Source organism: Anguilla rostrata, chromosome 11 (assembly GCF_018555375.3).
Source record: "Anguilla rostrata isolate EN2019 chromosome 11, ASM1855537v3, whole genome shotgun sequence".
NCBI classification, from domain to species: domain Eukaryota; kingdom Metazoa; phylum Chordata; class Actinopteri; order Anguilliformes; family Anguillidae; genus Anguilla; species Anguilla rostrata.
The window spans coordinates 6376021-6389855 of NC_057943.1; the positions used below are offsets into that span (position 1 = coordinate 6376021).

The window sequence follows — 13835 nt, forward strand, 5'->3', positions numbered from 1 at the left end:
GATGATGGATTCAGCTTTCCAGCTTTCCCTCCGGCCTGAGCTCACATGAGCTCCATGGGAACTCCCCCCAGGGCTGGGAGTGGTACACTCCAGCAAGCGGGTAACACAAGCACCCTGCTAGTGGCTAAAAAACTCCCTAATGGCACTGTGACCCAGAAACCTGCCCCCCCCCACCCCGCAGGCCATGCGGTGTCGTGATCCAGCCCAGTGAATAAGAAGGCGCCCAGCGATCGAAGGGAAAGGGGAATTTGCTCCACTATCTTCTACCACAGCCGAGCCCTGCGGGGGCCCCAGTGCATGCTGGGACTGTTCCAAGACACTGGATCAGAATATGCCTGGAGGAGGTGGGGGGGGGGGGGAGGGGGTGTGGGGGGTGGGGAGGGTCAATGACACTCATTTCTACAGCTGGCACAGGTTTCCCCCACGTTTGAAAGTATAATCACGGAGAACTCCTGCCCCCTATCCGCTTCCCTTCCGAAGGCACACAAAGGAAGCTGATTAACAGGCCAAGGGGGACGCGTGCCGTACGCTCTCAGTCACAAAACGAACGGAGAGAGAGAAAGGCGGGAATCGTCAGCTTCTCTGCACTCCGGTTCAAACGGAGGTGACCGCCAGAGGCCCACCCACTTTTCGGGACAGACGCTAACTGGGGTGAAAAAATAAATGAGACGTGAGACTCCTGTAACGACGAGTCCAGTGGATCACATGAGACATGCAGCATGTGTTACCTCAAACGATTCCAAACGGCTGGAGCAACAGGTGCTGCTTTCTCATTTAACCCCATGGCCACTCTGTGACAGAACGCCGGACTCAACAGAGTGCGGTCATAATTAATGCAAACCTGAGGTAACTCCATCAGCCAGCAGAAAGGGCTTTATTGAAGTAGCCAATACTCATCGTCACCATTAGTGAGCAAGCAAATGAGTGGAGTTTCATTACTATGCACACGGTGTCAGTAGGGGCGCATGACACTACACTAAATGGCGGGAAAGAGAGAAAACCAAGTTAGCCAGATACTCACAGCGCCCTCTATGCTCCTGGCGGTCTCCCCGAACAGCTCCGACTTGGGGTCCTCCATCTCCGGGGTGTAGAACACCTCCTGGCCCTCCACCTGGTCCAGGTGCAGGAAGCCGTTGAACTTCATCGTGGCTGCGAAGGCAAGGGGGGGGGGGGGGACACAGAGGCGTTAATGCTCGACGGCACCAGCAGGGGGCGCCAGACACGCTGCCCTCAGGGCTCAGGCAGAGACCACCGGGTTGTTGAGGTAGTGCCAGTCTAAACTGGGGGGGGGGGGGGGTTAGTGGGATGAAGTAGCCGTGGAGTTAGTGCGGTTTTTGGGGGAGTCGCCTTTCCCGCCGCGACGGGGGGGGAGAGTGGATCGTGAGCGAGAGTGACGGGCGCACGTTGGCGGGCGGAACGGGCCGGAGTTTTACCAGGACCGCGACATCCCGCTCTTTCCCAAACAAGCTGCCAGAAGCGTGAAGGACTGAGCAGAGAAACACCAGTTAGAGACACCAGGACGACCGTGACAGACGTGGCACACAGCTCAGACAAACAACAAACTACAAAAACAGACAAGGAAGACACAAAACAGACATTGACTGAAAAAAAAATATATATATTATTTTTGCATAAGACAGCACACTTTTCCTGCACATAAAACAGTTATACAGCTGGACATGTAAAGGACTTGAACCAACAAACACAAATCACAAGACGGTTTCCTTAACCACCGTAGTACACTGCCGCCCCGCCCCAGTGTACTACTGCTGTTCATTAAGGAGTGCAAAAAAACAAAAAAAAAAAAAGAACAACAACATATAAAAGATTTTTAAACGTAACGGTAAATGAAGAGACGTGCGCAGGGACAGGAGTGAGGACGCGGACCGACGCTGATGCGTCGCACGCGGCTCGTAATCAGCTCCGCAAATTGGCCGAATCAATCAGGGCTACCGGGGAAGAGCGCTAACGCGATTACGGAGGGAGATACGCGTAATTGTCTCCCAATCTCGCGAAACGGTGACTGACAGAAGCCGGTTAAAATCGCGCGATAAGGGCTCCCCCCCGCCCCCCCAAACCCCCCACCCCACCACCGCCCCGTCCGTCCGTGCTGATATGTATCGCTATAAAAAATCTGACACAAGCGAAAATGGCGAGATCTGTGTTTTGGGAAGAAGAAAAGAAAAAAAAACAAAAGGAGGACAGGACAGGAAAAAGATCACATCTCAGGATGAGGGGCTGAGGGATGTGACTAAGATAAGGGGGGGGGGGGGGGGCGAGTGAAAGCAGCTTCTTTTTGTTTTAATCAACCGTGACTAGAAACGCAGCATTGCCCAATTTGAATCTCGCTGAAACGTGAATCACCGTACATTATTCCTCTCCTGTCCACACCTTTTAATACACTGCAGCTGTATTTATTAATGCACTTAGCAGGGTGATGTTGGTGTTGAACATCATTTCATTTCACGCACTGATGTACATACGGCGTAAACACACACGGTGATGTATATACACTGCATTTGCACACGATATACACGCATGTATTCTTTTCTGTACCGTGACCTGATTTGATTCGTCCTGTATCGTGAAGAACCCTGAATTAATAGGAATAACAGGAAAGGCGTCAATGAAAAGAGGAAAATATAAATACATGAACAAAAAAAGTCTATCGCAGATAGACGGGAGGGGAATCAGCAGACAACACAGTCCTTTCAACAAACACGTTCGTCTGAAACTGAGCAAGGCCGGACTCCAGGACCATGTCCAACACCAGCCAGCAGTGCATCTGCCTGTCTCCGCCTTCACTGGCGGCGAATCATGCCTGACGAACAGCAGAAACGCGGACGTGACATCACAAACACCCCCGCGCCGTTTGTTCAGAGAGGGACGATCTGCGTCCCATCGCCCGGGGGGGGGGGGGGGGTGGCGAACAAATAAAGCTGCCAGGCCTCTACCTGTACCCATCAGTCATCAGCACGTCTAATCTCATCCCTGTCTCTCGCATCAGATGGGGCTGAGGGGGGCGGGACTGGGGGGGGGCGGGGCCCCCGAAAAAAGGTCACCCGCCGCTCGGTGATCTACGGTAGGTCGCGGGGAGCAGCGGCAGCTCCGCGCAGGAAATGACACGGGGGTCCTGACAGCGGCAAGGCTACGATTGTGCGGAGCTCGATTCGCGCCAGCCCGCTCCCCTCGCGCCTCCCGCCCCTGCCCCCCCCCCACAGTTAGTCACCGCGACTCGGTGACGCGGCCGCGCTAATTCTGCACTCGCGAAAAACCCGCCGAGCCGCGAGTCACGACCCGCCCCCTTCCCTGTTAGCGGCGAGAGAGCAGATCAGGCTGGGGGGGGGGGCAGCTTGGGCTGTCTAAAACTGTGGAGAAGAGTAAACGCAGGGTCGCTAAGGCCATCTAAAACTGTGGAGAAGAGTAAGCACAGGGTCACTAAGGTCGTCTGAAACTGTGGAGAAGAGTAAGCACAGGGTCGCTAAGGCTGTCTAACACTGTGGAGAAGAGTAAGCACAGGGTCGCTAAGGCCGTCTAAAACTGTGGAGAAGAGTAAGCACAGGGTCGCTAAGGCCGTCTAAAACTGTGGAGAAGAGTAAGCACAGGGTCGCTAAGGCTGTCTAAAACTGTGGAGAAGAGTAAGCACAGGGTCGCTAAGGCTGTCTAAAACTGTGGAGAAGAGTAAGCACAGGGTCGCTAAGGCCGTCTAAAACTGTGGAGAAGAGTAAGCACAGGGTCGCTAAGGCTGTCTAAAACTGTGGAGAAGAGTAAGCACAGGGTCGCTAAGGCTGTCTAAAACTGCGGAGAAGAGTAAGCACAGGGTCGCTAAGGCCATCTAGAACTGCGGAGAAGAGTAAGCACAGGGTCGCTAAGGCCGTCTAAAACTGTGGAGAAGAGTAAGCACAGGGTCGCTAAGGCCGTCTAAAACTGTGGAGAAGAGTAAGCACAGGGTCGCTAAGGCCGTCTAAAACTGTGGAGAAGAGTAAGCACAGGGTCGCTAAGGCCGTCTAAAACTGCGGAGAAGAGTAAGCACAGGGTCGCTAAGGCCGTCTAAAACTGTGGAGAAGAGTAAGCACAGGGTCGCTAAGGCCGTCTAAAACTGTGGAGAAGAGTAAGCACAGGGTCGCTAAGGCCGTCTAAAACTGCGGAGAAGAGTAAGCACAGGGTCGCTAAGGCCGTCTAAAACTGTGGAGAAGAGTAAGCACAGGGTCGCTAAGGCCATCTAAAACTGTGGAGGAGAGTAAGCACAGGGTCGCTAAGGCCATCTAAAACTGTGGAGGAGAGTAAGCACAGGGTCGCTAAGGCCATCTAAAACTGTGGAGAAGAGTAAGCACAGGGTCGCTAAGGCCGTCTAAAACTGTGGAGAAGAGTAAGCACAGGGTCGCTAAGGCCGTCTAAAACTGAGGAGAAGAGTAAGCACAGGGTCGCTAAGGCCATCTAAAACTGTGGAGAAGAGTAAGCACAGGGTCGCTAAGGCCATCTGAAACTGTGGAGAAGAGTAAGCACAGGGTCGCTAAGGCTGTCTAAAACTGTGGAGAAGAGTAAGCACAGGGTCGCTAAGGCCATCTGAAACTGTGGAGAAGAGTAAGCACAGGGCCTGGTGGGGGGGTGGCTAAGAAAGTCTGGAAGAAGAAAAAAAAACTTCAAAAAAACGATGTATTCCAAAAAAAAAAAATTATAATTACCTAAATGTTCCCAGCCAAAGAATCACAGCCCCCGCTGCACCCATTAATCACGCCGCGATGCCGGAGGCGGTTTTTTGGCGGGATACTTACGGGGGCAGTTTGTTCCCTCAGAGCTGCTGGCCGCCGTCCTGCCGTCGGGACAGCACCCGAACGCCGTGTTGTCACACGAGGAGCGGGGTTCGACCGCCGGGGGCGTGGTCGCCGCCGCCACCGCCGTGGGTTCTGAGAGAGAGAGAGAGAGAGAGAGAGAGAGAGAGAGAGAGGGAGAGAGAGAGAGAGAGAGAGAGAGAGAGAGAGAGAGAGGAGGAGGAGAGAGAAGAGAGAGAGAGGAGGGAGGGAGAGAGGAGGAGGAGAGGAGGAAGAGAGAGAGGAGGAGAGGAGGAGAGAGAGAGAGAGAGAGAGAGAGAGAGAGAGAGAGAGGGAGAGAGAGAGAGAGAGAAGAGTGCAGAGAGAGAGAGCGAGAGGGAGAGAGAGAGAGAGAGAGAGAGAGAGAGAGAGCAGTGTATTATAGTGGGTGAGATGCTGGTCTTGTAACCGAAAGGTCAAAGGTTTGATTCCTGAGTAGGTCATTGCCATTGTACCCTTGAGCAAGGTTACTTAACCTGCATTGCTTCAGTATGTATCCAGCTGTATAAATGGATCCAATCTAATGATGCATTGTTAATTCTAAGAGCGTCTGCTAAATGCCTGTAATGTAATGTGAGAACAGACATGAGGGGTTAAACTCTTTTCACAGCAAAGGATAAAACTGTTCCCTCCATCGTTTCCACAAGGTGATGGAACTCTGCGGTCTAAAATGAGGCGCGTCCGTACTGGACTTCAAGGCACGACCCGGGTTTTCTGCGTAAGGGTAAGCAAGCAATCGACGGCATTTATGACACGATGCCGCTGACGCCTGCCGAAATGTTATTACTCTTCCTTCAAAATTTCAGCCGCAGGAGCTGAGGTACACTGGAAATGCAAATACGGAGTCGGATAAAATCTCTTCCGATAACAAAAATAAATAAAAAAATAAATAATAATAATAATAATAAAAAATAAAAGTTGTGAACTGCAGTCGTTCTGTACCCAGGACAGCCGTCACAGACGATTTCGGGAGGAATCAGCCGGGAGCGTCAAAAACGCCGACGGGCGAAATACGGCAAACGGAAATAATCACAGCGAACGGCTAATTTATTCCATCGATCGAGGGCAGGTAATAAAAAAAACCTCAGTGCGATGCGCAAAAGTCATCCGGCATTAAATCTCGGGCCACTATCGACACACCTGCTCCCTTTACGCCGCGTACGCTGCACACACGCGCCCAATAAACGACCCACGGTCTATAACAATTTTTGTTGCTCGGGTTATTATGCCGGTCGGCCTGGCACAGATTTATGTCTAGCAGAGACTAGAAATGATCATAAAAATTTTTTTTTTTTTTTTTTTGAAACCCCCCCCCCCCCACCAGCTCTGACACACACTGAACAAGTCATAAATATATCACTGGGAGCAGCGAAGGACTCCAGGCTGCAAAGTGGAACGGCAACGCCGGGCTCTGAAGTATCCCCGAGCATCTGTTCGGCGTAGACACAGAGTTACGAGCGGGGAGCTGGGTAGGGATGTGGGGGTGGGGGGGTGAGGGTGTGGGCGGGGGTGGGGGGTTGGGGATGGGGGGGGGGGGGGGAGTTACAGCCGAGAGGCGACTGTTCCTCAGGGGCCGGTGTCATCAAACAGCCCCCCTGGAGATGCGAAGCCTCTGGAGAGCACTCTGGAGACTGGTGTGATGATGGCAGGGGGATAAACTGCTGGAACAGGTACTCGAAATAGGACCAGGGGGTTGGGGGGGGGGGCGTGTGCGCACTGATTCATAAATTCAGAGTGTGGAGAGTTTGGTTTACTTCTGGGTCAGGGACAAACAAAAATTAAATATATATATAGGTCCTTTTCCTTTTATTTACTCTCCAAATTGAAATCACCTGTTGTGGTTCCAGGTCAGTGCCGTGCCCAGTGAACAAGAGCGCAGCAGCTGAACTGCGTGCTCTCATTCAGCGCACCTGGCTGCAAAACAACTGCTCCTTTCCACAGCGCTGGCTACACACTACCACAGTGCTGGCTACACGGTACCATACTGCTGGCTACACAGTACCATACTGCTGCTATATAGAACCACATGGCTGCTACACACTACCACAGCGCTGGCTACACAGTACCACAGTGCTGGCTACACAGTACCACACTGCTGGCTACACAGTACCACACTGCTGGCTACACAGTACCACAGTGCTGGCTACACAGTACCACACTGCTGGCTACACAGTACCACAGTGCTGGCTACATGGTACCATACTGCTGCTACACAGTACCACACTGCTGCTACACAGTACCACAGCGCTGGCTACACACTGCCACACTGCTGGCTACACACTACCACACTGCTGCTACACACTGCCACACTGCTGGCTACACGGTACCATACTGCTGGCTACACACTACCACAGCGCTGGCTACACAGTATCATACTGCTGCTACACACTACCACAGAGCTGGCTACACAGCACCACACTGCTGCTACACAGTACCATACTGCTGGCTACACGGTACCATACTGCTGGCTACACACTACCACAGCGCTGGCTACACAGTACCACACTGCTGCTACACAGTACCACACTGCTGCTACACAGTACCATACTGCTGGCTACACACTACCACACTGCTGCTACACAGTACCACACTGCTACTACACAGTACCATACTGCTGGCTACACAGTACCACAGTGCAGGCTACACGGTACCACACTGCTGCTACACAGTACCATACTGCTGGCTACACAGTACCACCGTGCTGGCTACACAGTACCACACTGCTGGCTACACAGTACCACAGTGCTGGCTACACACTACCACACTGCTGCTACACAGTACCACACGGCTGCTACACAGTACCATACTGCTGGCTACACAGTACCATACTGCTGGCTACACACTACCACAGCGCTGGCTATTCAGTACCACACTGCTGGCAACACACTACCACAGCGCTGGCTATTCAGTAGCACAGTTCTGCTACACAGTACCATACTGCTGGCTACACACTACCACAGCGCTGGCTACACACTGCTGGCTACACACTGCCACAGTGCTGGCTACACAGCACCACAGTTCTGCTACACAGTACCATACTGCTGGCTACACACTACCACAGCGCTGGCTATTCAGTAGCACACTGCTGGCTACACACCAGCACAGTGTACTCTCCTTTATGCCAGTTGGTTGCCATGTCCTGCTAGAGCAGGGGTGTCCAATCCTACCTGAAAATAGCCATCCGCGGGTGCAGGCTTGCTTTTGTTCTAGCCCAACAATAAGACACCTGATTCTATTTAGCGAGGTCTTGATTGAAGACCATGATTTAGTTAATTACAGTTGAAAGAGAGAGTCGTGGTGCCGGGCTAAAACACAAACTGGCACACACACACGCAACCGGCCCTGTTTCTGGTGAGGTCGGCCACTGCCAGAGCACGGCAGCGAGGGGCCGACGGAGCCCAGTAATCCGCAGATTGTTGGCTGAATCATAACATCCCCCCCGTCTCTGGCCACGCAAGGCCAATCGTGCTCCGGGGCTGTGGATTCATAGTAGATGAATGGCAGAGCTGGGACTTAACACGGATCTCTCCGTAATACAGAAACACCTGTCTCCACGTCCGCCTGCATTTCTGCACGTGAAAGTCACAGAAAATATCGGAACGCGTAGCTCTACTGGCAGCGCTTTATTACAAAGCTAGCGATACGCAACGAGAGCTACGTACAAGGTAACAGTGTCTGTCTCGCTCTCAGTTACCATCTTGTCGTCAACAACAACAACAACAACAACATCTGTAATCTTCGTAATAATTTAAAACTTTAAATAGTTGTATCTATTTTAATATGAATAGCTACTCGGAGGCTTTTGAGGAGAGTTCACGCACTCTGAAACAGTTCCTTTGAGTGCTGAATCAAGAGTGAACACTGCTCAATCTCTGCTTTGTGTTCAGCATTAGAGTGCTGGGGGTGATGTTCTGGGGCCCGAAATACATACAAACAAGGCTTCACATATTCATCTAAATCACTGAAAATATTCCCCCTGAAGATTCTGGGAGTCTTCGTTTACAGTCCATGGGGCACATACATGACCTACTTTGCTTGGTTGGGATCCCGGCTGAATATTCCCAGCTGAATTATCTAAAACTAGCCTGGTTACGCTGGATTAAGCAGCTGTTCTTGACATTTTAAGCTGGCTTTAGCTGGTTGACCAGCTGTTCACCAGCTAACCAGCCTACAGGCAGCTAGACAACCATTTTGGCCTTTAGCTTACTGTACCAGCTTAAGCTGCTTTAACCAGCTACAGACCAGCTTAAAATCCCAGCTGGACTGAAATTTTCATCAAGGACTTCACTTTCTTACATTTCAAAAATGCTAAATACATATTTCTAACATACTGTAGTCACAGGTGTGAAAGGATAGTGCTGACAGTGTAATGACAGTGATGCCAGTGAAAACCACTGCAAAAAAAAAAAAGTATTCAAATCCACCACATACTTACTCACTCGCCTACATGACATAAGACCTGGCTGGCCACGTTTACAACGACAACAGCAGCAGCGGCATTCTGGGAAACGTAGTGAGGAAGTTGATTTACCGACAGGCTCCGCCCCGCTAGCCTCCATCACGGCGCTACCCTCCGCGTCGTCGTCGCCGCTGGGCTCGCCGCTCCCCGAGTCCTCGTACGGGGAGGGCGGGGACACCCGGCGGGGGGGGGCGGGGGTCGAAGACGGGGGCGTGGCGCGAGGCGGTTTGTGGTGGTGGGTGGTGTGGCGGTGGGTGGTGATGGAAGGGTCGCCGGGTTTCTCCGTGATCCCCAGGGGCGGCAGGCCCTCCACCCAGGAGGAGGGGGGCAGGGCGTTCCTCTCCCTCTGGTCCTCCGCCCTCTCCCCGAGGCGGGACGTGGAGGCGTGGCCCTGGCGGGGCATGGTGACCTTGACGTGGGCGGTGGAGGGTGTGGCGCGGGGGGTGTTTTTTGGGGAGGGGGTGGGTCTGGTGGCCGCCCCAGGGTGTAAGATGGTTTCTGGAGAAAGCAGGAATGAACGATGGGTAAGCATAGATGGAAATGTTTTTTTCTTTTTTTTTTTGAGGTCACTCTCTTCTTTTTATCTCTCTCTCTCTCGCTCCCTAATAATTCATGGCTACGCACAGCCAGCACACGGAACCCAGCAGGACTACAAAATCCGGTATTCTTGACAACTGTCACGCTGTCATCGCGCATGTTTCATAGATTAACTGAGATCGCTTGAAGTCGCCAGAAATAAAAAAGAATGTTCTGCGAGCAGGGGATCATTTAAATGGAGCCCTGTTGGGCCAGCTCTGAGACCACACCTGTGCACCTGAGCCTGCTCAAACGGATCAGCGCCTGTCATGTAGATCCCAAAGCTCATTTTTAAAATGATGACAGAGTAGCCGTGAGATGGGACTCTTGCTCCAAGGTGGGGGGGGGGGAGGGTAGCGGTGGGGGGGGGGGGGGGTGGTGCATACACAATTGTACAGTAGATTGTAGACTGATACAGAGTCCACTGTTTTTAAGGTGCGCACCTTTGCTGTTGGCCAGTGTTAAATACAGTGTTAAATATGTAACTGTCAGGCATGATTATCATTGCAGCATAGATATAATGCACTGTAAAATAAAAAAGTACAAATCATGATCAAATGGCAAAGGGTCTTCAATGTAGCGACAATAAAGTGGATGGCTACACACCCTTACACATGTACATACAAACACATATCACTCAATACACACACACACGCGCACAGTTTATCCAACTGGAAAGGAAGCTTTAATCACAAACCACCAGAGCCTCTGCGGAATGAAAGATTGATATAACGAGGGCAGCAACCGGGTTTTAACAACCGGCTTCAAAGACGGCAGGCTCGGCGCTCGCCGCCTTCCCAGCATGCACCGCGGTCGCCGCGGCAGCCTCGCCTCGCCTCGAGTCGAGTCGAGCCGACGCACACACAAACGCACAAACATTCCGGAGCCTCCTCCCCCCTTTCGCCAGACTTCCCAGTCGACGGCGTGTCCCGGTTCTGTCGACTCTTGACATCAATCCACACGCGGCACGGAGGACGAGCAGCCTCCGACACGAGGATTCAAATCGAGCTTTCGGGGGGGGGGGGGTCGTAGGAGTCGAGGCCAGCCTTCTGAGGCGATAGCGACGCGCCCCGCCCCGTCGAACCGTTGGTGCGCGTCCGCATCACCCAGCTTTTATGAGGCTTACGCTCCTCATACCCCCCCCCACCCCGTGTATCGGGGCTCCCTGCTCCAGCAATGCTCCAATAACACGCCGCTTTGGGCTTTTTCCAAACTGGCGTTTAATTAGACCCTAATCGCCTCATATCCGATCAGCCGTTACCCAGTGGGGTGTGAAATGTGCAACCTCGTCTTTTTTTATTTTTATTTTTATTTTTTTATAGCTGTGTATTTTAAGCAGCCGACACCGCCCACAGAACAGAGAGAACGAGAGATAGAGAGAGAGAGAGAAAGAAAGAAAGAGGGAAAGAGAGAGAGAGGGAGAGAGAGATGAGATTGAGAGAGAAGAGAGAGGGCGGGAATGAGAGAGTGAGAGAGAGGGAGAGAGAGAGACAGAGTGAGAGAGATATAGAGAGAGTGAGTGTGAGAGAGAGAGAGAGAGAGCATAATAAATAAAGCATTTTGAATTTGAATTTGAATTTGAGAGAGAGAGAGGCCAGCGATGCTACCATTTTGCGCAGAGGGACTCTTTTGTTTATATTTATTCTTGGCTACGCATCATGACCCAGTTCCAGCAGTGGTTTCGTCTGAGAGAGTTTTCAGGATGCAGGTAACCCTTCCATTCCCAGACCAATAATAAATAAGCCAAAAAAATTCCATGAAATTCACACACACGTATGCACGCTCGCACACACACACACACACACACAAGCAGGTATACTCTCTCACACACACACACGTATGCACGCTCGCACACACACACATATTGTATATTTTTTTTATATATGGTCCCATTGAATGTCAATTTTTTTTCTGTGAGTGTACTAGCCAGGAAATCAAGTTACTTAAAGACCAAGGAAAAGGCATAGAGAGAGTGAGAGGGAGCACAAGACAAAGAGTGAAAGAGAGAGAAACAAAAAACAAACAGATATATATCTATGGAGAAAGCGAGAGAGAGAGAGAGAGAGAGAGAGAGAGAGAGAGCGATATATCCCTGCCTGAGATCACACCAGTTGTTCATGCACACTCTGCCAGTTCACCACAGACTTGCAGGTGATTACGCCAGCAGGGAAAAACAGAACCGGCCAACTTTCCACGCCAGACAAACCTCACCACCCCAGGAATTTTTATTACACCCCCCCACCCCACCCCCCCCCCCACCACCTCCGTTCCATCTCTCCGCACAGCCCATAGCCGTAACACACGAGGGGGTGTTTCAAGCTTCTACCGCCGCGCGCTTCCAATAGCTAATATTATTCCTGCGCGGGTTGGGTGGGGGGGGGGATCAGCAGGAAGTGACACGGAAGGGGCGCGCCAGCTAATTCCCGCCCAGTCACACGTGAAATGAGCTCCCGCTGTGACCTCAGCCCCGGGGGGGGGAGTAGGGGAGCGGCCGGGAGCCCGAGCGCGACCGCGTCCCGCGGAAGGAATTAATGAGAGCCGGCGCCGCCGCTAACCGCTAACCGCTAACCCGCGGAACCGTCGCGCGTTCCTCCCGGCGTCTAGCGAGCGGGCCGCTGCCAGCTCTCCCGCGCGCCCAAGAATTAAATCCCCCAGAGAAGATGGGGGATTAGCAAAAGTTGTAGCTATCATCAGCCAGCGGCCTCCAAGCGAATCTTTAATTCATTTCAGTAATGTTCCCGAGAACATCAGGGAATTAGCGGTTAGCACAGCTGCTGGAAGCTCCACATCTTTACACGAAACGGTCTTACCTCCGGCGCACCCCCCCCCCCCCCCGCCACCAGTCAATTAGTCTGCACAGTGGCATTTAACTTAACTTTTAGGTTCTGAGCTCGCAAACACGCGCTCAAGGGTGTCCTCAGCTGAACATTCCGACGCTGATGTCACAATCGCCGCCCCCGGTAACCGGAAGCCAATGGAGTTCCAGAACGCTGACATTTGAAAACATTTCAAAGAAAGCCTCCGCTTCAAAAGGGTTAAATGCCACTTCTCCGGCACGCCGCTGACCCGACCCACACCGGATCTGACGGAGCCGCGGCGGTCCGGGGAGAGATGGGAATCGCTTTATTCTCCGACGCCGCTCTGGGCGGCCTTATCTCTCAGCGCTGAGAGGCGAGGCGAGGCAGGCGAGCGCGACGGAGGCAGGCCGAGTTCGACGCTGGCCCCGGACCCAAAAAACCAGCAGCTGGTAACCGGGCCGGTGCGATGTGTCCCGGCAAACGTCCCAGCAGAACCAGGGCGACACGCGCCAGCCTGCTCTACCGTTATACAGAGGCTTGGGGGGGGTGTGTGTGGGGGGGCGAGGGGGTTTGAGACAAAACAATAAAAATCTACCACTCACTCACACACACCACAGCAGATGGATTTGTCTTGAGCTGCACAAACGGCATTGTTTCCGGCACCAGAGTGTTTCCCTACTCCGGAACGCTGAGGAATGAAATGACAGGAGAGAGAATAGTCGCAAATAGAGAATCCCTAACTGAAGCTTCAAATCCAGGGACGAAGGGGGGGGGGTGGATGGGGGGGGGAATTCAAACGGATAAATGTCATCCATTCCTTGGGATTCTGAGATGGTGCTCAGAGCAAAAGCGACGGTATTCTCTCTCTTTCTCTCTCTCTCTCTCTCTGTCTTCCCCCCTCTATCTCTCTCCCCACAGGACAGCATCTGGCAGGCATTTTCAGACATGTTCACCCCCCACCCCACGCTCTTCCCATCCCTATTTCCGCCCTCTATAAAGGCCCCGTGGCTTATTTCTCTCCAGGTGACGCGCGTGCGTTCCGCGTAGAGAGAGCGTGACGGGCAGACACCTGTCACCGTTTTGCGTGCTCCCCGTCACACGCGGCGAGCCTGTCGGGACACGTGACACGCGCGCACACGCAGAGGAGAGCACGGCGTGAGCGACAGACAGGAAGTATCACGCGCGCACACC

General features: G+C 52.7%; 1 protein-coding gene across 1 annotated transcript in view; it reads right to left on the minus strand.

Moving 5' to 3' along the window:
* Window positions 1-13835, minus strand: part of LOC135235342 (agrin-like) — a 334070-nt gene that overhangs the window by 31226 nt on the left and 289009 nt on the right. Inside the window, exons 20-22 of the mRNA XM_064300761.1 lie at window positions 9343-9768; window positions 4776-4907; window positions 1022-1149 (exon numbers count right to left, since the gene is read on the minus strand). Coding sequence (XP_064156831.1) covers window positions 1022-1149; window positions 4776-4907; window positions 9343-9768 — 686 coding nt within the window. The remainder of the gene's footprint in view (window positions 1-1021; window positions 1150-4775; window positions 4908-9342; window positions 9769-13835) is intronic.